Source organism: Saimiri boliviensis, chromosome 9 (genome assembly GCF_048565385.1).
Source record: "Saimiri boliviensis isolate mSaiBol1 chromosome 9, mSaiBol1.pri, whole genome shotgun sequence".
NCBI classification, from domain to species: Eukaryota; Metazoa; Chordata; class Mammalia; order Primates; family Cebidae; genus Saimiri; species Saimiri boliviensis.
The window spans coordinates 35703627-35729629 of NC_133457.1; the positions used below are offsets into that span (position 1 = coordinate 35703627).

At 40.1% G+C, this 26003-nt stretch overlaps 1 protein-coding gene across 11 annotated transcripts in view; it reads right to left on the reverse strand.

Annotated features, from left to right (window-relative positions):
• Positions 1-1330: 1330 nt before the first annotated feature.
• The window catches only part of EFHB (EF-hand domain family member B), a 56163-nt gene continuing 31490 nt past the window's right edge, over positions 1331-26003 (reverse strand). For all 11 annotated transcript variants that reach the window (XM_010335637.2, XM_039480224.2, XM_039480225.2 and 8 more), the window contains 7 exons: positions 22900-22983; positions 22257-22324; positions 18176-18330; positions 10588-10795; positions 6831-7043; positions 4981-5162; positions 1331-1670 (listed from right to left, as the gene is read on the reverse strand). In XM_010335637.2, the coding sequence (XP_010333939.2) occupies positions 1458-1670; positions 4981-5162; positions 6831-7043; positions 10588-10795; positions 18176-18330; positions 22257-22324; positions 22900-22983 (1123 nt within the window). In that variant the 3' untranslated portion in view covers positions 1331-1457. The remainder of the gene's footprint in view (positions 1671-4980; positions 5163-6830; positions 7044-10587; positions 10796-18175; positions 18331-22256; positions 22325-22899; positions 22984-26003) is intronic.

A 26003-nucleotide genomic window follows, 5' to 3' on the forward strand; every position in this document is an offset into this window, starting at 1 on the left:
AATTTAACATTTGGCTATTATTTATTCCTGTGAATTTGACACTAGAAAGTTGATTCAAATTTGCAGCATCTTTATGTTGGCGTTTTATTACCCATCTCAATGCTATTATTTATTCTCATTGTAGAATTCCTTATACGCTATGTTGGACAACATGACTGGGAATAAGTTGGAATGAGAGATAAAATTAAAAGATAACTTTTTTATTTGTAAATGGAGTTTCCTTGAAGTTGAAAATGTACAGTTCTGACCCTTTTATAGCCTACAAGGGACAAAATATGAAGAACCCACCAGTGATAGGAGGAGGATACACAAAGGAACCTCAATTGGTACTTTTAGAGTAGATTTAGGAAGGCCAGTCAGGACCATCCTGAAAGATGGCTTATCTCCTCCCTTAAGGCCGTCTTTGACCATAGTTTGATGACTTAAGCCAATGTGTTAAGACAGCATGAGTTTAGAGATCATTTGAAAGAGATTGCTTATTTCCCAAACTTTATAATGTTTTGTTTGTCTTGTTTTTGCTGTCTTTAAAGCTTTAAACTTGTGGTTTTTAATATATGGAAAGAGCTTCACTAGCTATATTTTTCATTTGTTCCTTTAAAAAATTCATTTTTAAAAGACAAGTAACTTTTCAATGAAAAAGGAAATGGGGCCGGGCGCGGTGGCTCAAGCCTGTAATCCCAGCACTTTGCCGAGGCGGGTGGATCACGAGGTCAAGAGATCGAGACCATCCTGGTCAACATGGTGAAACCCCGTCTCTACTAAAAATACAAAAAATTAGCTGGGCATGGTGGTGCGTGCCTGTAATCCCAGCTACTCAGGAGGCTAAGGCAGGAGAATTGCCTGAACCCAGGAGGCAGAGGTTGTGGTGGGCCGAGATCGCGCCATTGCACTCCAGCCTGGGTAACAAGAGCGAAACTCCGTCTCAAAAAAAAAAAAGAAAAGAAAAGAAAAAGGAAATGTAAGGAAGTCAGGTTCTCTTTTTTTTTATTTTACTCCTTAAAACTTTTCACCTGTAGTTCCATACACAAGATCCAGCTTTTCTAGCCCAGCTTCCAGTCCACTACATAAACATGAATCCCCTTACTCCTGGTGTGTTACTACATTTTGATCACCTGTGACAGAAATTGCAGTTCAAGATGGCTTAACCAACAAAGAAAATTCAACTTGGCGTCACAGATCACACTTTGAATTCAGATGACCAACTAAACTGAATGGAATTCTTGGGCCTACCAAATTTCCATTATCATTCTGAACTATGACTTTGCTGAGGCTGAATGTTAACTCTTCAAGCACTTGTCAAGCTTGTGCGTGCTTTATGGAAAACAGCAAATTTCAAAATCCAAAATCTAATTTATTAGTAACACATACAGGCACATGAATCTTACCACTGTGATTGATGAATCTCTAATATAATATCTAAAACAAGAATGGACTGAGCATTTTAGATAAACACAGAGTTAATAATCTTTTGTTTCAATGAATGAACTCCAAAAATATCCCATGGGTGTTTTACATTTAATCCGGTCTGCATGCTGTAGCTCATCTAGAACATTTCTGATGTTCTCAACACAAGCTTCTCCTCTGTGATGCTTTTTTGATGCAAGATTCCATACATTTTCAAATTCTTCACCAGAGAGCTTGACACCAATGTTACACAATATCTCTGCAATCTGGAAAAAGGCAATTAAAATAGACCATGATTTATATGTTTTAAAATTTGTAATGAAAAATACCTTTTAACATCTATGACTATGGATACTTATTCCAAAAAAGTATGTGTGTGTATGTATTTGTGTGTGCATATGTGCTTGTGTGTGTGTGTGTGTGTGTAAATAAAATGAGAAAATATCAAAATTCTAATACTATCAGCTCAGAAATAATTTTGTTATGAATATGAGGGTGTTCAAATATACTAGCCAATATATAAAATTACTTTCAACTTTAAATGTTTCATTTTTTTAAGGTGAGGTAGCAAAATTCAAGTAAAAGGAGTGAAAAAAATAAGGATAGAAGACTTTCTAGGTTTGAGTTCAATTTCAGTCACTTATTGTCACTTTGGTCTCGTTTATGTCACCTAAGCCACTTGAACATTAGGTTCCCTCCCTTCCTTCTTCCCTTCCTCCCTTCCTCTCTCCCTCCCTCCCTCTCTTTCTCTCTTTCTGTCTTTCTCTCTTTCTTTCTTTTTGAGACAGAGTCTCACTCTGTTGCCCAGGCTGGAGTGCAGTGGGACAAGCTTGGCTCACTGCAGCCTCCGCCTCCTGCCTTCAAGCAATTCTCCTGCCTCAGCCTCCCAATAGCTGGGATTACAGGTACACACTATAACACCTGGCCAATTTTTTTTTTTTTTTTTTTTTTTTTTGTATTTTTAGTAGAGACGAAGTTTCACCATGCTGGCCAGGCTGGTCTTGAACTCCTGACCTCAAGTGATCCACCCACCTCAGCCTGAGCCACCGGGCATGGCCAAGTTTTTATAAAACATGAACATTTATAAAATGTATCTAACTGGTCTGTTGGAACTTTAACTATGTATGCAAATGGCAGACAGTACACCCATGATTAAGTGCGCACATTAAAAGCCGACCACACTGACAATCAGCAACCTAATATCTCTACAATGATAATTATTAAAACAGATGAAGGTGGGGGAAAACATGCTTCTTTTTTTTTTTTTTTTGAGACGGAGTTTCACTCTTGTTACCCAGGCTGGAGTACAATGGCGCGATCTCGGCTCACCGCAACCTCCGCCTCCTGGGTTCAGGCAATTCTCCTGCCTCAGCCTTCCGAGTAGCTGGGATTACAGGCACGCGCCACCATGCCCAGCTAATAAAACATGCTTCTTATGTCTCAAGGAAAATATAAGAAAGGAAAGTAAGAACTAGTAATGGGAAGAAAGGATAGAATGAGTAGTGGGAATAAAATATGTGAAAAGAAAATTTTTTAAAAAGACCAAATTGGAGGCCAAGGCAGGCAGATCACCTGAGGTCAGGAGTTCAAGACCAGCCTGATCAACATGGTGAAACCCCATCTTTATTTAAAAAAGAAGAAGAAGAAGAAGAAAGGAGGAGGAGGAGGAGGAGGAGGAGGAGGAGGAGGAATCATTTACTATGAAGCATTCAGGAAAAAAAAAGTAAATGAAAAGGTTAGACAGTGAATAGGAAAGCCAAAGAAATAAAATAGTTGCTGAATACATTTATTAAACAGAATCTCAACTATTAAAAGATTCTCTAGAAATGATGTACCCTTGTGGGAAATTAGTGCAATTAAATACAAATTAAATAGTATTCAAATACAAATCAAATTCTGAAATTCAGAAGAGCAGAGCTGCTAGCAACTGCAGCTATAAAGCAAAAGCACAATATCCCTATGCATAGCTGCTATTTTCCCGACTCACTGGGAGTTAAAGAAGGCCCCTGCAGAGTGAACTTAGGAATGGGTTTCAGTCAGTCTTGAGCATCCCAGACCTTCTGCCCTGCTTCCTTTCCCACTCCTCGAGAGGCTTTGCTCCACTGGCTTGGCATTCTATCAGTAGCATGCTGACTAGCTAACACGTCTACTGAAATCTATCCATCCTCAAGTTAACATTGTTATTTCATGCAAGTCTTTGACTTCTTACTTTTTGTCTAGAATTGTGGGATAAAGGATGACTTCCTAGTTAAAAGAATTTTTAGGCATTATGAAACAAGCAGGAGATTTCTGTTTCTTTTGGAAACCCTGAAGTTCTATTTCAAAGGCCTTTCACAGTGATTGAGAGAAGTGAAAACACAACCTGGAGGTGTTTCTTCTTTGACCCGCAGGAAGGATACTGGGTTCCTCCTTTGGGGACACTAAGCAGGCATCAGCATCTGTCTCCCCTTCCTCTCTGCCCTGCCTCCCTCTGAAAGAATTGCTGGAATGCACCTGCCACTGATTCAGTTAGTATTTAATAAGTTTCCAGGCCATTAACCCTTCATCTGAAGTTTGAGAAGGCATCGTATGTCTTTTCCTATATCATTTCCAGCTCCAGCTATGAAAGTTCTGAATTACACCTGCTTTCCATAAGCACAGATCTAGACAGGCTGGTCTAACTAAGCACAGCTATCAATGTCTGGCCAGCGGCACCCTAGTGGTTATTCTGACCTAGCTGGCTTTATTACTCATCTAGGAAGAAGATGATCTTGGATGTGAGCACCACATTTTCTAGGTCAAAAATAAATAAATAAAACAGATTTATGACCTTACCTGTGATGTGACAACAAGACAGAATATTTTAAATCAATGCTCATCACAGATAAACTGAGACATATGATACCAGCGGACAAGAAGGGTAGCAGAGTGACCATTCTCATGACCACTCTTAGTTCTAGAGGCTCAAGACCATCAGGATCTTACATAAGAAAGGGATTGATCCTGTTCCTTTTCTCAACTAAGAATAGTATTACATGTTTTAGAAAATTATTTTTCTTTACATGGGCCATATTGGATGTATGATATGAATTTACTCTTCCTGTCACAGCGTAAATTCTACCTCAAGAATTGTACTGAGCCGGGCATGGTGGCTCACGCCTGTAATCCCAGCACTTTGGGAGGCTGAGGCAGGTAGATCACGAGGTCAAGAGATCGAGACCATCCTGGTCAACATGGTGAAACCCCGTCTCTACTAAAAATACAAAAAATTAGCTGGGCGTGGTGGCATGTGCCTGTAATCCGAGCTACTCAGGAGGCTGAGGCAGGAGAATTGCCTGAACCCAGGAGGCGGAGGTTGCGGTGAGCCGAGATCACGCCATTGCACTCCAGCCTGGGTAACGAGCGAAACTTCGTCTCAAAAAAAAAAAAAGAATTGTACTGAATGTCACAACCAAGTTGAGCATTATTCATCAAGAATCCTGTGCTTGGGGATCCTGTAAACTTTTGTAAATATAAAAGCCAAATTTTGAAAAGTCTAAAATAGTAGTTGTTGAATAGATAAAAACATTTCCATTTTTATATGCTTATATGCTGTACCTCTTCTTTTGATCTGGTCTTGAAGAAGTCTCTTTCAAACACTCCTTTCTGGGCGAAGATGGTAGGATAGAGTAGTGAATAAGCATTACCCTGTTCACCATAATTAGTTCTGTCACTGATGCGACGAATTCGGGGAGCAGCAATGTCAGATCGAATGGTTGGAACACCAGAAATGGGGTAACCTAGGTCATTGAGGAAGGAAAACAGACATTCTAAAACAAAGCTGTGTAACACAGTAGCCAGCAGTCACAGGTGCATACTGTGCACTTAAAATGTGGCTAGGAAGAATTTTGGTGTAATCCAAATGTAAAATTCAAACATTTTAGTACTAAAAAGCAAAATATTTAATAATTGTTAATTGATTAGTTATTGAAATTATATTTTGAACATATATAGTATTAAAATTAATTTCACCTGTTTCTTTTTTTTAACATAGCTTTTCTTTTTTTTTTTTTTTTTTTTTTTGAGACAGGGTCTCACTCTGTCACCCAGGCTAGAATTCAGTGGCAATGATCACAGCTCACTGCAGCATTGAAATCCTGGACTCAAGTGATCCTCCCACCTCAGCCTCCCAAGTTGCTGAGACTACAGGAGTTTGCCATTATGCCCACCTAATTTTTGTATTTTTTGTAGAGACAGGGTCTCACTATGTTGCCCAGGCTGGTCTTGAAGTCCTCGTCTCAAGTGATCATCCCACCTTGGCCTCCCAAGGTTCTGGGATTACAGGCATGAGCTGCTATGCCCAGCCTGATTTTCTTTAATGCTAAAAGATTTGTAAATGCATAGATGACTTCAATTATATTTCTATTGGACAACACAGTCTAAAGAGAGTAGCAAGATTTCATTACTCTGGAATGTATAGCATGTCTATAAAATCCAGTTGAAAACATGTAAATCTTTAATGATGTCCTTAGTCCAAGGATATAATCTTAATCAACATAAAATAGTCTTTCTAAATAACCAGTATTCATCATGCTTCATGTTGACATAGGGGTGTTATGGGTTGAACTGTCTCCTTCCAAAATTTATATGATGAAGTCCTAACCTCCACTACCAGAGAGTGTGACCCTATTTGGAAATAAGGTCATTTCAGGTGTAATTAATTAAGATGAGGTCCTACCAGAGTATGGCGGGCCCCTAACCTAATATGGCTAGAGTCCTTATAAGACAGAGACATTTGGACACAGATATGAAAATAGGGAGAACACCATGTGAAGATGAAGGCAGAGATCAGGGTGATGCTGAAGAAGCCAAATAGTGTCAAAGACTGCTAGCAAATCACCAGAAACTAGAGGAGAGGAATGGATAGATTCTCCTTTACAACCCACCAGAGGAACCAATCCTACTGACACCTTGCACTTCAAGCCTCCAAAACTGTGAGACAATAATATTCTGTTAAGACATCAGTTTGTGGTACTTTGATACAGCAGCCCCAGCAAGCTAACACATGAGGAATGAATATGCAGAGAAATGTTTTGTAAAAGCTCTTTAAATATTTGGAGGCAGATATGTATGGAACTAAGAATCATATGGTTTTAAAATCTTCTAATATTAGTACTTGATGGAGCCTGAATTACTGCAATGTATAACATTCAATGTTCTGATCTATAATGGATTCCATTTCATTAATCTGTCAAGAATTATTTTACTTTGGTCATCATTGGCAATTCAGTTCAATCAACATTTATATGTGGGCCTCTCCTCCCCTGGTGGTTAGAATACAGAATTAAATGCAAGGTACAAGGCTTTGAGGGACTTCGTCCAATGCAGAAACGCAGGGGACAATGCAAGGACAGAGAGAGGACAGTTTGCTTCCACGTTTGTCAATGCTTGACAAATAAGTGACATACAAGTAGAAGGAATGGCTCCTACAACTGCATTGATCTCAGAAGAAGTTGTCTTATAGTCGTTAGAAACTTTATCACTTGGTCTCAGAAGTGTCCGGAGAGTCTTTTCTGTGCTCCCTGGTTCTTTTAAGACAATATCTTCTGGCTTTACGAGGAGAGTTGGTTCAGATTCTTCAACATAAGCCTCAGTAGGGTTTACACAATCTGGTTTTCTACCTTTAAGAAAAAAAGGGAAAGAAAAAATGGAGGAATGCATTACTACTTAGTACTTGGTGCTCTGCAACAGGATAAGTTTTCCCATCTAGTCTCTTCTTACTAATGGAAACAGCTGGCATGACCCCTCCACTGGCCCAGCACCCAACTGTGGAAAAGTAAGTTCAGGCCAATGTCACACACCAGGAAATCTGAACATGGCCTAATGTTTTCTTCTGCCACTCCACTAACTTCATTCTAGAATAAAGCTTTGAAATATGAGACAGCAAATGTAAACATAGAATCCATTCATTTTTTTTAAATAGTGTATTTTAATATTTAACTTGAACTACAAAGTTTTTCCTAGCACTATGCCCTAGGGAGAAAAGACAAGACATGCTTGTAGTTGAAAATTCCACACCTACTTGACTGGGTGAGGAGCGTGCATTACAACATTGAGGGAGAGGATAAGAACTCACTGTGAGTTCCAGAACTGTTTCTATAACTAACTCCTCCTCACAAGTCAGTGTACAAAAGAAAACCCTGAGGTAGAACTGTAGTTGTAAGACTCTGTCCTCTTTTGCAGATTTGCTTTACTGAGTCAATCCTGAATTTTATTAATAAATTCCTGCGATGTTTTTCAAAGATCTGGTTACTCCATAGGTACCGCTAGAGAGCACTGTGGTGTTTCCATCTTTAGAGGAATTCTAAAGGTTCCCGGGGAGCCCAAGCAAGGGTTGCAAAGGCAAGTGGCCTGCTGGTATTAGAAAAAGATGGAAACTGTGGCAAACTAGAAAAGACTTGCCTCTCTAAAGAATGCACTCCTCTCCCCCTTCACACCTTCCCCCACACTCAGTTCCTGCCAATTGCTGCCACAAATCTGCTCAGGCCCACCGTTCCAGATCCTCTAATCCTCCACCTCATCAAAAGTAGAAATCTGGACAAAGGTTAAAAAAGAATTTCTCAAAAAATTGAAAGATTACTTACCACCTTTTCTCCAAAAGTCAACAGTAAGATAGAATTTGATCTCAGGAAAATGTTGGCAGAACATTCCTAGGACCCTTCTAGACCTACTGACCACAAACTTAACAGTTCCTACCCTAAAATCATAGAAGATGAAAAATCCTCAAGGACTCCATTGAAAATGGCTGAAGAAATCAGGATCCAGAAACCAGAAACAAATCGAAGAACTCTTTGGTCTGAAATAAGCTTTTGCTTTCTGCCATTACTTCATGAGTTGTGCCAAGGAGGAAGCTCTGTCACCCCCTGTTTATGAAACAGTTGGAGTAGAGCTGTTTTCTATGAAAAGCTTCATTAGGTAGAGAAGATTCTGATATTTTCCTAGTGGACAGAATAGAAAGGCTAACCCATAAGGGCTCACAGCATCAGGAGAGACCAAAATTTGGTTTTGACCTAACAGAAAGGCATGTCCCAAGAATAAAAGTGAAAATAGTAGTAGCTCCAGTTTTTAGAAGAGAGACATTCCAAGAGGAAATAAAAATGTAAACCATCTTTTTTAAAAGTTACACCTCTAATAATTAAGATAGAAAAATTAGGGTCGGCTGGGTGCAGTGGCTCCTGCCTGTAATCCCGGCATATTGGGAGGCTAGGGAAAGAGGATTCCTCAAGCCAGAAGTTCACAACCAGCCTGGACAACACAGCCACTCCAGAGGCTGAGGCAGGAGAATCTCTTGAGCCCAAGAGTTCAAGGCTGCAGTGAGATATGATTGCACCACTGCATTCTAGCCTGGGCAAACCAGAGTGAGACACTGTCTCAAAAAAATTAAAACAAATGAGGTATTATTATAAACCAACTAAAGTACAAGAATGCAAGACTGTTTGTCTGAAATAACACTCAATGGTAGTAAGATTGAAGTAAAACCTCACAGACCTAGCTGATAAAATTGCAAATCACAAAAATGATTTAGAAAAGCAAAATGAAAATAGAGTTAATTCTGGGACAATAGCAACATTCATAAGAAATGAGAAATAAAAAGCTTTTTGAGAGATGATCATTATAGCATTGTGCATATTACTTTTAAAATATCTAGAAACAAACTAAATTTCACAGAGTGAAGAAATTGTTTAGTAAATCATAACATATCAGCATGAGGGAACTGAATTGTAGTTCATAGAAACCAAAAAAGCATTTCTTCATTCCTTAGAAATGTGAAAGCTGGCTAGGCATGGTGGCTCATGCCTGTCATCCTAGCACTTTGGAAGGCCAAGACAGGAGGATCACTTGAGACCAGGAGTTAGAGATCAGCCTAGACAACATGGTGAAACCCTATCTCTGCTAAAAATATTAAAAATTAGCCAGGCATGGTGGCACGTGCCTGCCATAATCCCAACTACTCTAGAGGCTGAGGCATAAGAATCACTTAAGCCTGGGAGGCAGAGGTTGCCTTGAGCCAAGATGACACCACTGCACTCCAGCCCGGGCAACAGAGGAAGACCCTGCCCCAGGAGAAGAAGAAAGAAGAATAAAGAAGGAAGAAGGAAGAAAGAAGAAGAAGAGGAAGAAGGAGGAGGAAGAGGAGGAGGAGGAGGAGGAGGAGGAAAAGAAATTTAAAAGTTAAATTTCAGAAAGTCTTTAATAGTATGTTCAGTGTTATTTTAAATATGCTTAAGATATATACATATACACACATATGCTGTGTATATATATAAATGTTTACATCTATAAATGTAATGATACAGAAAGATAAAATGTAGGCTAGAGGTATCCAATCATTTGGCTCCCCTGGGCCTCACTGGAAGAAGCAGAATTGTCTTGGACCACACATAAAATCTACTAACACTACGGATAGCTGATGAGCTTAAAAAAAAAAAAATCGCAAAAAAACTCATAACATTTTAAGCTTAGTGTTGGGCAGCATTCAAAGCTGTCTGGAACCATGGGCTGGACAAGCTTGATATAAATGTTACAACATTTGAATAAAAAGTAAAGATTATTCTGTTTTTCCTTTTTATACAAAATTTTAAAAATCTAACTTTATGTCAAATTCTATTTTTCCTGGGAAAGGGAGCTAATTAGATAATCGTTTTTAAACAGGTTTCTGAGAAACTGTCTTTCATATTTTGAGCTTCGCTATAGGTTTTGTGCTTTTAACTTTTTTGAATAATACATGGTTCAAACTCAAAAGATACAAAAAAAATAGATGAAAAAATGAGTCTCATTGCCACCCTGTCCCTCAGCCATTCAACTGCCTCTTCCTGGAAATAATAAATGTTACTGATTTTTTTCTTACACTTGCACAGATATTCTATACATAAACAAGCAAACATGTACATATGCATATTTTTATTTTTCATATAATATTGAAGTTGAGTATAGCTGAGCTCATATAAAAATACAGAAGTCTATTTAAGAATTCAGCAAATGGCTAAGTATGCTGGCTCATACCAATAATAACAGCACTTTGGGAGGCCAAAGCAAGAGAATCCCTTGAACCCAGGAGTTTGAGACCAGCCTGGGCAACATAGTGAGATCTTGTCTCCATTAAATATAATAATAAATTTTAAATATTTTTTTAAAGAATTCAGGAAACCCTAAAAAATTAAATACCTTTAATAATGACCCTCTCTTCATATTCTTTAAGAAGCATTTTGTCTTTCCAGTTAAGAAAATTTGCAAATTCCAGATAGTTAATGAGGCCATCATTATCCACATCACAGTAGTCAAACAGCTGATCCAGGAGCTTCTCATCTAAACTCAGGTTGGCCTGGTCACAAGCTTCCTGCAGCTCCGCTTTATCTATCACCCCATCTCCCTTCTGTTATACAGGAAGCAAAAGAACATAAAATGGGAGTTATATTCAAGAGCAGAGTAGGCAACATTATTTAGTTTAAGGAAAAAGAAATAGCTTCATCACATAAATTCAAATTGGTCTCAATTTTCGCAGAAGAGGAATCAAATATGCTATTTACACCATGATAGAGCAATATTACCATGATATGGGCTTGACATTTCATGTGACCAATGGGTATGTATTTTTGACAGCTCTCTATAATTTTTCATCCTTACAAAGTTTTTAACACCTTCTGTGTTTTAACAAGGCTATAAATGGCCCTTCACTTCATTGTTATGGAGGAGAAACTGGGGAGATAATTGCAGGACAAGTTCACAGAGGTAGATTCAAAGATAGTTGTCTAGTTTTGATAACACTCCGATGGGCAAAAGGGAAATGCTACCAATCTGATGGTCAGCCCCATCGTAACAAGAAACACTAAGATTCATCCTGGTAAGTAGCAGGAGAAGCATGGAAGCACGGAGGGAAAAAGTCTCACCTCCTTTCAGACAGCAGTTAAAGGCAGAAGTACCTACACTGAGTTAGAACAGAGGGACGTGTATAAGGCCTCTGAGCAGAAACTGGCTGATTTACGTGGGAAATGAAGGGGCAGAGCACACCATGCTTGTTAAGGAAGAATGGCAACAGCTGGGACATCTTACCACTCAGCTCCTCCTGCAGTCTATCAAGCTAACCTTAAATGCATTCAGAGATAATGGCAAAGGCCCCAGTTTTCTTGTTAGTTTCTGCAGTGAATCCTGACTTCTACAAGGGAGCTTTAGCCCCCTTGGAGAGACTTCCCTGAGAAGAAATAACTCCCAAGAGAAACCATAAATGAGTCACTGCATGCTATTTAAGCTCTTACTGCCCAGGACTAGATTTACAATGCTGATGAAAGCAATCCCCTAGAGAATGAGAAACTGACTCAATGAATTATAAATTCTTGCAGTCAGACCAACAGCCCTGGAAAACTTCCCACCTAACTTTTGTATTCAAACAGAATGAGAACTTAAAATATATGATCTTGACAACAGTGCTGCAAATCCCCTGGATTAAAGTAGACTCCTTTATAAAGCCTCTACTACAACCAGAAATGCAAACCCACAATCATGCCTAACTGAAAAGCAATGTGAGATGTGGCTGTTGAATCAAGAGATCCCCAAAACTAAAACAGATGCTGTCAATGATAACTTAATGCCTAATTTGCAGGGCTTTGTGTGCACTGAAAACATTGGTGGTTTGTTTCAGGGAGCTAGAATGCCACCACCATGCCGATCAAAACTCAAAATAAATATTTCTTACTGGTGCAAAGCCATTCTCTCCCGCTGCACCCTTAATCCCTCCCGCCCCAAAGCCCTGATCTCAAATGCTTTAGGAAGAAAGATGAGCACCGTATGTTCTCACTCATATGTGGGTGTTGAACAACGAGACCAGGTGAACTCAGGGAGAGGAGCATCATACACAGGGGAGAGTTGGGGGGTGGGTAGGGGAGAGACAATGGGGGGTGGGGAGGGATAACATGGGGAGAAATGCCAGATACAGTATGCACCTAAAGTAAAATAAATAAATTATTTAAAAAAAAAAAAAAAAAGAAGTAGGACCAAGGGCTCCAGGTCTTTAAGAGGGATGCATCTGTTCAGTGGGGTGAGATTCTCACATTTCTGTGGTTTGGATACAGGTGCCAAAGTCATCATCATAGTCCTGGGAGAGGGTGGTAGGGAAGGATGGCCATATTCAGTTAATGGGGTTTTGGCAGCAGAGTTGGCAGAGAAGAATGAAAGATAACAATGTATTATTGCTATGGTTTCCAAGGCTGAAGGTTTAATTGGTATTGATGCTTTCCATGTCTATATAGTGAATGTTCATATGTGACAGGGGGGATTACCCTGATCAAGAAGAGCCACGTATAGACAATTGTTAGTATCTTTGGGACCCCACAGCCCTAATGACTCCTTTGAGTTACAAGTCTATGACTGGTGGTTTTGCCAATTAGAGCCTCTGGAAAAGAAAAGCAACCTTCACTTGAAGGTGCACCTTGAAGTTTAGGACTCACTGCCTCCCTAACATAGTTACCAGGTAGACCTCCATTAGCCTGTCACTGAGCTCTTCTGGAAACTGAACACTAGACCCATGAAGGCTTTGTGACTCTCCAGCCGATAATCATTTTGAGTGGGCCAACTTGGACTCAATGACTAACAAAGTGAAAAAGGAGCAAACAAGCCCCAGATGTCAAACAGAAATGACATATTCAAGAATGCAGCCAGCCCAACCCCAGTAACATCTCAGCTTTATGTGTAAAAGGGTAGCAGTATTTTTGTTGTTATTATTGCTGCTGCTGCTGCTGCTGCTGCTGCTGCTGCTGCTGCTGCTGCTGCTGCTGCTGCTGCTGCTGAAATAGGCTGTCACTCTCTTGCCCAGGCTGGAGCGCAGTGGTGTGATCATAGTTCACTGCAGCCTCAAACTCCTGGGCTCAGGTGATCCTCCTGTCTCAGCCTACTGAGTAGCTGGCACTACCACTCCTGGCTAATTGTTTTTGTTTATTTGCAGCGATGGGGGTCTCACTATGTTACCCAGGTTGGTTTCAAACTCCTGGCCTCAAACTATCCTTCTGCCTCAGTCTCCCAAAATGCTAGAATTGTAGATGTAAGCCACCACACTCAGCTGAGTGGTGATCCTGTAGGAAAAAAAAAAAAAAAAAAAAAAAAACGTATTCACCACTCTGTCACCTGAAGCAAAGCCACTGGTTCAAGAGCACTCTCAATTCATAGAACCTCCTCAAAATGCCTGGGCCTGGTTTACTAGTTATCTGGCTGAGCTGAAACCTAGAGGTCGTCACTGAGCTAAACTAAAGGCTATTCTCATGTCTCTAGTCCATATTCCCCTTGATATATTTTTACTGACTCTTGGGCAGTTGTCTGTGGCCTACCTGTTTGGTTTGCCACCTGGAAAACTATAGACAAGCAGATTAAAGACACCCCTTTAAGGGTCTGCAAACTACAGACAAAAATGATGGCTACTGATTGAACTCTTTGGGTAGATCATGTAGGTACTCACCATAACCATGGGAATGACTGGAATCAAGCTGCTGATCAAGCCTGAACATCCAGATTGCCAACATTGCTGCCTGTACCTACGTGGCAACACACCCCCATTACACATAGGGCACAAGATAAAGGACTCCATGTTTCTAATGCAGAAGCCACCACTGCATGCCAAACTTGGGACTGCCAGAAGTTGACTCATTTGTCTCATGGTGAGAGAGGACACATCACACATAGGGAACTCCCTCATGCTTCTGACAGACTGACTATAGTGAACCTTTGACTCCTCCCGCTCAGAACTCTTGGTGGTGCCACACCAATAGTGACACTTATTCAAGTTACAGAACTGCCATTCCAGTCCACATAAAGCTCTAATCCCAACAGTAGGACCCATAAAGTTAAGTTAATGTGCATCACATGTGTTACTTTCTGGAATATTTTCAGTCACCCTATAGACAATGGGTTGCATCCTATAGCACAAAAGCTACTCAGCAATGAGCTGTTAGTCAAGATATTCAATGAACCTTTCTTACACCCTGCCAGCCATTGTCATGTGGTATCATTGAGCATTGGAATGGCCTTCTCAAAAACTGTCCACCTCTCTCACCAGCTCCTGACTGTTTGGTCACGCAATGCACCTGTCCCCAGAAAGGACTCATGCTACCTCAGCTGCTTCCTGAATAGTAATCAGAATAAAAGGGGCAGGGATTATAAAGACTTATTTTGAAAATGTGGGTTACTGCCATGACCATTCCTGGACATGGTGCATCTTTTCTCCCTCCCACAGCAATCCCGGGCCAATAGGGTTGATCCACCCTTTTGGTAGCAACCAGGCATAAAAAGGATTCTAGGAGGTTCAAATTTAGTATTTCAGCCACCTAATATTCCTGTTGGGTTGACATAGTCCTTGGTCATAAATATAATAACCACTTGGTTGTGTATACCTCTCAAAAATCAGTGTGAGAGCTAGGAGCAAAGGCTCACATCTGTAATCCCAGCAACAAGGGAGGCTGAGGCGGGAGGATCACTTGAGGCTCAGAGTTCAAGGCTGCAGTGGCCAATCTCAGCTCACTGCAAAGTCTGTCTCCGAAGTCCAAGTGATCTCCTGCCTCAGCTTCCCAAGTAGCTGGAATTACAGGCATGCGCCACCACATCCAGCTAATTTTTGTATTTTTAGTAGAGATAGGGCTTCACCATGTTGGTCAGGCTGGTCTCGAACTCCTAACATCAGGTGATCCACCCTCCTTGGCCTCCCAAAGTGCTAGGATTACAGGCATGAGCCACCATGCCTGGCCCATATTCTCTATTTTCACCTAGACCAGGCATCCCCAAACTACGGCCCGCGGGCCGCATGCGGCCCCCTGAAGCCATTTATCCGGCCCCCCGCCGCACTTCAGGAAGGGGCACCTCTTTCATTGGTGGTCAGTGAGAGGAGCACAGTATGTGGCGGCCCTCCAACGGTCTGAGGGACAGTGAACTGGCCCCCTGTGTAAAAAGTTTGGGGACGCCTGGTCTATGGTAGCTAGGAGCCAAAATCTCTTGATTGCAACTCTGAGTTGATCACAGTACTTGGGCCTCACTCTAATTCAGTGTTGTGTTATGTATGTTTACCAACTGGCTCTTTGGTGGTGTGGTGGAAGGAAGCCCTGATTTGTAGCAGGTGCTGCATTCCATGGTGTACCAACTCTCATCATGGTAATTTCTAGCTACCATTGTGATATCAACTAGCTTGTAAGCTTTCTGCAAATTTAACAATATGCTCTCTCAAGCCAACTTTAGCACACTACTGCTACTCAAAGTTTAACTCTTCTTCTAGACTTTCAGTTCCCTAAATGGAATGTCTACACATTATCTGGAATAATACTTGAGTACTTGAATACTACGAGTATTCAATAAATAACAAAATTAATTTCATAAGCCAAGAAGATTCACTTAGAAATCATAGTTTATTTGCTCTATTGTGTTTTTTCCATTAAATTAAATGTGGCAACCAATAATATAAGATTTAAATAATCGCCGGGCGCGGTGGCTCACGCCTGTAATCCCAGCACTTTGGGAGGCCGAGGCGGGTGGATCACCAGGTCAAGAGATCGAGACCATCCTGGTCAACATGGAGAAACCCCGTCTCTACTAAAAATACAAAAAATTAGCTGGGCATGGTGGCACCTGCCTGTAATCCCAGCTACTCAGGAGGCTGAGGCAGGAGAATTGCCTGAACCCAGGAGGCAGAGGTTTTGATAAGCCGAGATCGCGCCATTGCACTCCAGCCTGGGTAACAAGAGCGAAACTCCATCTCAAAAAAAAAAAAAAAAAAAAAAAAAAAGATTTAAATAATCAAAAATTATCCTGCAGCTGTACTAGACCCACATCTTACTACTCTCTCGGGAAAAAAAGCTCCTTATGGACACTGAACATTATATTGTGCATATTAAAAGTTAACTATTTAAAAGGCATATCAAGGGCGGGTGCGGTGGCTCACACCTGTAATCCCAGCACTTTGGGAAGCCAAGGCGGGTGGATCACTTGAGGTCAGGAGTTCAAGACCAGCCTAACCAATATGATGAAACTCTAGTTCTACTGAAAATACAAAATTAGCCAGGTGCAGTGGTGTATGCCTGTAATCCCAGCTACTTGGGAGGCTGAGGCAGGAGAATCACTTGAACCCAGGAAGTGGAGGTTACAGTGAGCCAAGATCGAGCCACTGCACTCCAGCCTGGGTGACAGAGTAAGACATTGTCTCAAAAAAAAAAAATTAAAAATTAAAAAAATATATATATAAGGTATATCAGCATTAAATAATTCTCAGTAATTTTCTCCCTGCTTAATTTATTATAAGGAATGTGCCTGGTGGCTTACTTAGATAATCAATAGCTATTAGGATGATAATCTTTTCTATAACTACATTTAAAATAAAGAATTCTTAAAAGCAGAGCACTACATATTGTGGCAGCTTCTCTTATTCATGTCACTATCATTATTTATTGAGTTATCTCCAAGCTTCCTGGTAACCAAAGCCAAAAGGTATGCATAATCAATATGAAATTCATGCTAGCCATAAGATAAAAACCACTCAGATACTTAGATGAAGTACAATTATTTACTTTGTCAAACTTAATTTCTTTTTTTTTTTTTTGAGATGGAGTTTCACTCTTGTTGCCCAGGCTGGAGTGCAATGGCACGATCTCAGCTCACCACAACCTTCACCTCCTGGGTTCAAGCAATTCTCCTGTCTCAGCCTCCTGAGTAGCTGGGATTACAGGCACGCACCACCATGCCCAGCTAATTTTTTGTATTTTTAGTAGAGACGGGGTTTCTCCATGTTGACCAGGATGGTCTCGATCTCTTGACCTCGTGATCCACCGTCCTCAGCCTCCCAAAGTGCTGGGATTACAGGCGTGAGCCACTGCGCCCGGCTCAAACTTAGTTTCTTATAAAGAGGATGCATATGACAAAATAAAAGCCTCACGGGTATACTAACAAAAAATATGCCAGGTTTCAATGGCAGTTTCTTATAGTGTTCCTTAGCATAAGCTAAAGGCAGTGCAACTTGGTAAAAGCAATTCTGCGAGGGCCTAAAATTATGAGGTAATTATGTAGCCCTAGATTGATCTGATTTTTTCAAAGAATAAAATTTAGAGTATCTTAAACATTGAATGATCTTACACTCTCAAAACTAAAACCACATACCCTGCTCCCCAGGGAAAAGACACTCTAAGCTTGACTTGGACCAAGAATGCAGGTACTCTGTGTACATATTCAGATTTATGTGTAGATTGTCAAGTCTTCCCCAGGGACCCACGGTGCTACCCACTCCCCCTTGCTCCCAGCACACTACAGTTTAATAATCCACAACAGTGGTTCTCAAACTTGAATTACATCAGAATCACTAGAGTGCTTGCTAAAATTGCTGGGCTCCATCCCAGAGTTCCTACCTCAGGATATCTGAAACGGGCCTTGTAATGTGCATTTCTAACAAGTTCCCACGTGATGGTGATGGTGGTAGTGGAACCACACTTTGACAACCAATAACCTGCACAAGGGGTCAGCAAACGTCTTCTGTTAAGGGGTAAATAGTAGATATTTTAGGTTTTGAAGCCCATACTGTTTTTGTTGCTACTACCTAACTCTGCATTCATAGTGCAAAAGCAGCCACGGAGAGTACTGAAAACAACACAGGCATGATTGTGTTCCAATAAAACTTTACTTACACAAGCAGTGGGCTGGATTTGGCCCACAGGCTACAGTTTGCTGACCCCTGGTGTACACCAAACCGCTGGGATCTGTAAGCCCATGCATTACCAAAAAGCTCTCCCCTATTACTGGCCTTGTCATAGTGCCTGAAGGCTGCCAGCAAAGTGTCAAACTTTTGGTAATTAACTTTCTTCAAGTGATGCCGAACTGCTGCAATCAGAGCTCGCTGTCTATCCTTGCCTCGAAGATATTCACCCGGAATTCTATTATGGATGAGATCACCAACTCCTATTGAAGAGAGAGAAAAAGTTTTTAAGATAAATTTAAAATCTTTCTGTATTAGTTCTATCTTTTAAAAAGAGAGATTTAGCAACCTCTGTGAATGAAAGAAACATCTAACTCTGACATGATTATGTAGCATGTCAGAAAATCCTTCTGTACTCTAAAAAGGTATATAAATTGATAAAAATTAATATTTCTGTTTTCTGTTACCTCTGCTCAAGAAGAAAATCAAAAAATGAATTTTGAGTGGACATCACCAACCCCACTCAACTGTGAAGTCTTTTCCTTAGACAGTGAAGTTCTTGCTGGACTACCTCTTGGCCATTTGTCTACAATGCTGTTATTTTTAAAGGATTTAAAAGTGAGGGCTGATTCCAGGTGTGCCTCGGAATTGACTAAACTGGGAGAGCCTTGTAAAAATTAAACTCAAATTCTCTGCTCTCTTCTATGTGAGTTTCCAGTTGACGTCAGTCTGCATACCAAGTTTCCATTTCTCAGTCTTGCCTCCACTCATGCCATCACCAGCACTGGAGGCCTGCCTCACTTCACAGCTCCATTAACTAGGAGTCCTGACTCAAACCCCAACTAGAGTTGACCATGCTGCTTCAGATGTGGCAGCTTGGTAAATATCACCAGAGGAGACCTCCTGCCTCTGTTCATTTTCCCAAGCCAACTCACCTCCCGTCTTCCTGCCGGGATTACTCTCTGCTTTCTCTTTTTCTTTTCTTTTCTTTTATTTATTTATTTTTTGAGACAGAGTCTCGCTCTGTCTCCCAGGCTGGAGTGCAGTTACATGATCTCAGCTCCCTGCAACCTCCACTTCCTAGGTTCACGTGATTCTCCCACCTCAGCCTCCCAAGTAGCTGGGATTACAGGCTCCTGCCACCACACCTGGCTAATTTTTGTATTTTTAGTAGAGATGGGGTTTCACCATGTTGGCCAGGCTGCTCTCAAACTCCTGACCTCAAGAGATGTACCCACCTTGGCCTCCCAAAGTTCTGGAATTACAGGAATGAGCCACCATGCCCTACCAGACTCTCGGCTTTTTTAGAGCAAGGTCCTGCTGGCAGTGGCTGTGATACCCTGGATGGATCAATTTAAGTTGCAACATTATTTGTTGTTCAGGGCAACTAGTATTTGTACCTACTCTGTGTACGGCATATTAGAGTCTGTCATGTTTCTTTTAAAAGATACTCATAGTCCTGTAATTTGCTTATTTATTTTGCAATCAGGAGCTAATAATGCATATGCCAATAAAAGTCTTAATTTCTAAGGACGGATCCTAAGTACGGGTGAGAAGACCATGCTGATTCCAGGGACGGGGCAAATGCCTCAGACCAAGGCTATCTGAAATGGGATCAGCTACCATCAGACCATTCTAAAGTGGGCAAGACACAAGACAAGCTCTGGGAGTGGAATTCAAGTCTGCTAGAAATGATTTTTGACAAACAAGCATGACCTGTTTTCCTCCTTCAGACATAAACCCTTTGAGTGGCTATTTTGTGTAATGAAGCTCTTCTTTCTATGAGAAGGCTCTTGGTTGAGTATCTTTTATGTTCAGAGGCCTTCCCTCTCCATTAACATCCAAAAATAATCATTTGAATTGTTGTTTTTTCAATCCTGTATGGTTTTCCTGCCACAATCCCATCAAGTTTAATTCATGGGGAATGAAACCTATGCTGATACTTTCTTGGCTTGGCCCTAAGAGAATATTTATGAAGCTGATATCAACTCACTTGCAATTACTCAAGAGCCATTTCTAAAAAGCTGAAATCAGAAGTACAAGCTCTGGCCCTAAGAGAGACTTATGACCTAGATACCATACCATGGTAGTCAGAAGAGCTGAGTAGGCTCCACAGTTACACTCTGCCAGCAACCAATTCTCATGATGCATTACTGTCCACATGCCCTGGATTCCCCTTCACTTTGCCTCTGCCCTGGTGCATTCTAGAGTTTGGCACAGACCTTTGCACACTTCCTGGAGGCATCTTAATGCAATCAATAACTCCAGATCCTAGGGATGAGGTGTTACTTGTGCAACTGCCTTCACTTCCCTATGTAAGGACAAGAAAGAAATCCAGGCCCAATATGTACATGGAAGCAGGCAAACCCAGGAGTTTTCCACAGAATAGTGCCATGAGTTTACCCCAATCATAGTTATAAAAGGCCAGAACCCAGAGTTAATCTACGTTCATCTATGAGTTCCAAAAAATTTCAGAAAGGACTTTATTTCCCTTTCTCAGTTACACCATACAGCACCAAGGCTAGTACTTATACTCACATATTTTTGAAATTATTAATGTAGAGTCATTTCATTTTATAAAACTTTTCATTTATTATTCAATGTATAAACATAAAGTCAATCAACCATCAAGAATTATGCCAGTGTTGTCAAACTGTCAAAATGATTAACTGGCCTTTTTTTTTTTTTTAGACAGTTTTGCTCTGTTGCCCAGGCTGGAGTGTGGTGGCATGATCTCAGCTCACAACAACCTCCACCTCCTAGATTCAAGTGATTCTCCTGCCTCAGCCTCCTGAGTATCTGGGATTACAAGCACATGCCACCACACCTGGCTAATTGTTGTATTTTCAGTAGAGACAGGGTTTCACCATGTTGGCCAGACTGGTCTCGAACTCCTGACCTCAAGTGATCCACGAGCCTCAGCCTCCCAAAGTGCTGGGATTACAGGCATAAGTCACTGTGCCTGGCTTAACTGAGTATTTAATTCATCAGTTCATGCTATAAATATTGGTGAAAGATGTCCCAAGTGCTGGACCCTGAGGTTCCAACAGACAGCAAGAAAGAGCACCCACCAGCATGAAGCTTGCCCTCAAACAGGAGAATTTACCATGATTACCTACTACTTTTTCAAGCTAATTGATGGTTTCCTAATCATCCTTTATGCTCTTCAAAAGATATTAAAGCCTCTAAGATGGATAGGCATACATTAAACATTAGTAATTTGTGTAAAAACAGAATCAAAATACAATTTCCTAATATGGTAATTAATGATGCTCCAAACCACTGTCTTGCATAAGCTCAATAAATATTTATTCTATTTGTCAATGAGTAGACTTTAGCTAAAACATTTTTCATAGTGGTTCTTAAACCTTAGTGTATTTAAGAACCTACTGAATGAGACTATCTAGGGCATAAGTCCCAGGAATGTGCAGATTTAATAAAATTCCCTAGATGATTTTAATGTAGGCAGTCTGCAGCCCATGTTTTGAAAACCACTGATACACAGCCCAATCCTGATAAGCTGTAGCGTATTTTTCCCTTTGGATGGTTGCTGTTTAGATTGCCTAGAAATAAAGACAAAATCCTAGTAAGTTTCTTCTGCTACTTTATGTATTGATTGATAGATTAACTGATTGGCTAGCTGGCTGGCTGGTGGGAAAAGAGTGGTTCATAATTATGTGGTTGTAAAATACAGTGCTTTCTCATATTTGAATGTGCTCAAAATTCACCCAGAAATATCGTTAAAATGCAGTTTCTGATTCAATAGTTCTGGGATGGGGCCTGAGATTCTGCGTTTCTAAGAAGCTCCCAGGGGATGCCAATACTGGCAGTCTGCAGACCACACTTTGACAAGCAAGGACCTAGGACAATACCCAAAGTCATTAAAAAACTGCCCCACTTGACTCTGGCTTGTTTAATATAGTCCACGTTTATTTTTCCTAGATAAAATTTAAAGCCTTAACTACACTTATGGTACTTATTGCAAGGGCTTCCAACTGTACCTATTTCAAACATAATATGAAAAAAATGTCTGTTATATACTTTTCTCATTAATGTTAATGCAACATTTTAAGCCTTTAAAATTAGAAGCTTTGAAATAAGGAGACAGTGAGCTTAACTGCATAACTTTGCAGAGACTTTGTTGCTGTTTGTTTGGGGGTTTTTTTATGGAGAAAGTGTGTATATTTACCATACTCCTCAGGACGGAGACAAGCTCCAAATGTGTAGTCTGACGGAACATTCATTGTTTCTGCAATGCTATCAAAGAAAACAAATCCTTAGTTAAAATACCCACCACATGGCATCCCTGGAATTTAAAATATGTTTGCCATATGTTCTTAGTAGCCCATGTTTTATCTTATAACCAAACTATGAAGATCAAATAAAAGTTCCCCAATAGATCTTTTGTCTGATCTTCCACTTCCATTAACATGAACTGAATGCTTTCACCCTCTTTCAAGAGACCAGAATTACAAAGAAAAAAACAGAACAGATTCAAAGCAAAATTACCAAAGCATAAATAGAAAGCAAGACAGACAAGAAAGAGAAGGAAAAATGTAAACACAGTAAGTTGAATCTCTGATATCCCAGAAATAATGCTTTATGCAAAATTATCCCTCTCTCTTCCCCAATGCCTTCTGCATTTTGGAGTACTCACCGCTTTCCTGGAATCTCAAATTCTATAGACATTAACAGATTAACTGATTAACAATAAAATAACCATTTTCTTATTTAATAGATAGAATCTAATAGGCACACCAACAGTTACCACAAGATTACTTTTTAAATTCTATGCAAAGAAACTATCAATTTGAAGTTAATCATTAACTTACGGATCTAAAACTCTTCCAAGTTTATGTTGAAACTTTTCTTTGAAATCATCCACTCTTTTGGATACAAACTTAGTTCCCCTTTTCCTGCAAAATTAGAACATAATCAGGTATCTCTATTACCTAAAGTATTCTTGGCTGCCAAATATACGTTAAGGTGAAGAATACCATAGTATCATTAGGCCTTCAAGGAACAAATGTAGTTTCAAAAGAAACTCTCTGCTAAAAAGAAAGTTTTATTTGGTCATTTGATTTTTCATTTACACTAAAATAAAAATAAACCTTGATTAATGAATAAGGTAGGCAAACAATATTTTTAGTAAATAAAAACAAGGTGTTAATATCACTATTGTAAGTGTAGCTCCCGGCCAGGCACAGTGACTTACTCCTGTAATCTCAAAACTTAGGGAGGCCGAGGTGGGCAGATCACTTGAGCTCAAGAGTTTGAGACCAGCCTGGGCAACATGGCGAAACCCTGTCTCTTAAATAAAAATACAAAAACTAGCTGGGCGTGGTGACATGCACCTGTAGTCCCAACTACTCAGCAGGCTGAGTTAGGAGGATAGCTTGAGCCTGAGAGGCTGAGCTGAGATTACACCACTGGACTCCAGCCTGGGTGACAGAGAGAGACCATGTCTCAAAAAAACAAAATAAAGTAAGTGTGGCCTGTTAAATTGCTAGAAAGAAATTAAGCACTAGGCCAGGTGCAGTAGTTCATGCCTATAATCTCAACACTTTAGTAAGCTAAGGCAGGAGAATCAATTGAGGCCAGGAGTTTGGGACCAGCCTGGGTAACATAGTGAGATCCTGTCTCTACAAAAAATAAAAATAAAAAAAATGAAGCATCAAATAAATAAATAACCAAAGGATATAAACAAATAACTCACATCTAGTAAGCAAATGCATGGAGAATTTATAATACTCTACAGTAATAAAAGGACAACGAAGTGCCACTTCTATCCAAGCAAACAAGCAAATATATAAAAATATATTGAGAGAGATAATATCTAACTTTGGCAAAAAGTATGGTAGAAGACTTATAGATTGCTGGTGCAAATTCCTACAATGCTTTTGAAAATAATTGGCCAATATGAATCAAAAAGCATACAAGTACTCATGCCCTTTTATCCACATCTGGGAACCAATAATAATGATATAATCCAGATAGCAATTAAAAATGTGGAAAAGAGGCTGGGTGCAGTGGCTCACACCTGTAATCCCAACACTTTAGGAGGCTAAAGTGGATGGATCACTTGAGGTCAGGAGTTCGAGACCACCCTGACCAACAAGATGAAACTGTCTCTACTAAAAATACAAAATTTAGCAAGGTGTGGTACATGCCTGTAATCCCAGGTACTTGGGAGGCTGAGGCAGGAGAGTCACTTGAACCTAGGAGTCAGAGGCTGCAATGAGCCAAGATCATGCCACTGCACTCCAGCCTGGGCAACAGAGTAAGCTTGTCTCAAAAGAAAAATGTAGAAGAGTTATACCTGTAAAAATGTTTGTAGCCTCACTGACTATAATAGAAGAATCAAAATGTTCAATTGTGGAGGGTGATTAAATTATATCACATTAATAAGAATACATTGCATGCATTTTTAATGCTGGCATATACAGCAATATATAATTATGTTACGTGGAAAACAGGATATAAAATGGGACTGCACTCTGGTGAAAACTATGCAAAAATCTACCTAGGAAGCCACACTAGGAAAAAAATACATTAAAATGATAATAATGGTTGAATTAAAGTGAACAGGATTATGAGTGATTTTATTTTGCCAGTTTTCTGTAAAATAATTTTGTTACTTCTACCAATGTGATTAAATGAATAAAATTTCTTTTAAAACCTGTAAAATTACACTACTATTTAATAACATTAAAATTAATAAATTCTCTATTGTTTTGCTAAGACTAAAGACAATGAAATTATTACATTCTTAAACTCCATTTGCTTTTCAAAGTATCTCCAGTACTATTGAACTACTGAACTGAATGCATTTCTGGAGAAGAGTGACACTCTGTGGAGAAACAAAAGAAGAAATTTAAGTAATTCATCTCATTTCTTCATTTCCTTCCCATTTGTTGGCGGGAGTGGGGTGGGAAAAATGCAGGGGGAGTCAGAATAAATCAATGCCATTTAGAGCTATAACTTTAACAAACAGAGGAACTCCACAGGATAGGTGAATTATAATTAAACCAGTAACATATAAAGAGCTCAGAATTTTGCCTCTGTGACTGAAAGCTGTTACTGTCACAAAGACAAAATAGGCAAAAGAGTGAGGCAGGTTGGATATCTGCAGGAATACTTAGTTTGTGTACATGGTGAGCCTATGGAAACCTAGGGGGACATTGTCTCCTTTAAAGAGGGCAGAGATCAGAACAAATCCACCCCGATCATTGGCAAATATGAATGCAAGCCCCGTGCATTAGTTTCATGTGGTTGCTATAACAAATTACCAAAACCTGATGGCTTTCAAAATATATTCTGTCATAGTCCTGGAAGCCAGAAGGCTGAAATCAAAGTGTCAGCAAGGCCACATTTCTTCTAACAACTGTAGGGGAGAATTCGTTTCTTGCTTTTTTTGTTGTTTTCCCTAGAAATGGGGTCTCAATATGTTGCCCAGGCTGGCCTCAAGCTCCTGGGCTCAAGCCATCTTCCCACCTCAGCCTCCCAAAGTGCTGGGACTACAGGTATGTGCCACCACGCCCAGCCCATTCCTTGCTTCTTCCAGAGTCTGATGGCTGTTGGCATTACTTAGCATTACTTGGTTATAAGCACATGACACCAATTTCTATATCCATCCTCACATACCTTCCCTTCTGTATGTCTTTTCTTCTTGTGTATCAGATCTTCTTCTGCTCCCTATGGATAATGACCATTAGATTTAATTCCCACTCAGATACTCCAGAATGATCTCTTCACCTCAAGATACTTATTTACATCTTCAAAGACCCCTTTTCCACACAAAGTAACATTCATAGGTTCTGGGCATCAGGACATAGACATGTCTTTTTGGGGAGGGTGGCGAGGTACCCGTATTTACAGTTTTCAACCCATGGCACCAGTGTCCACAATCTTCTGATTTTTTTAAGCATAACAAGAA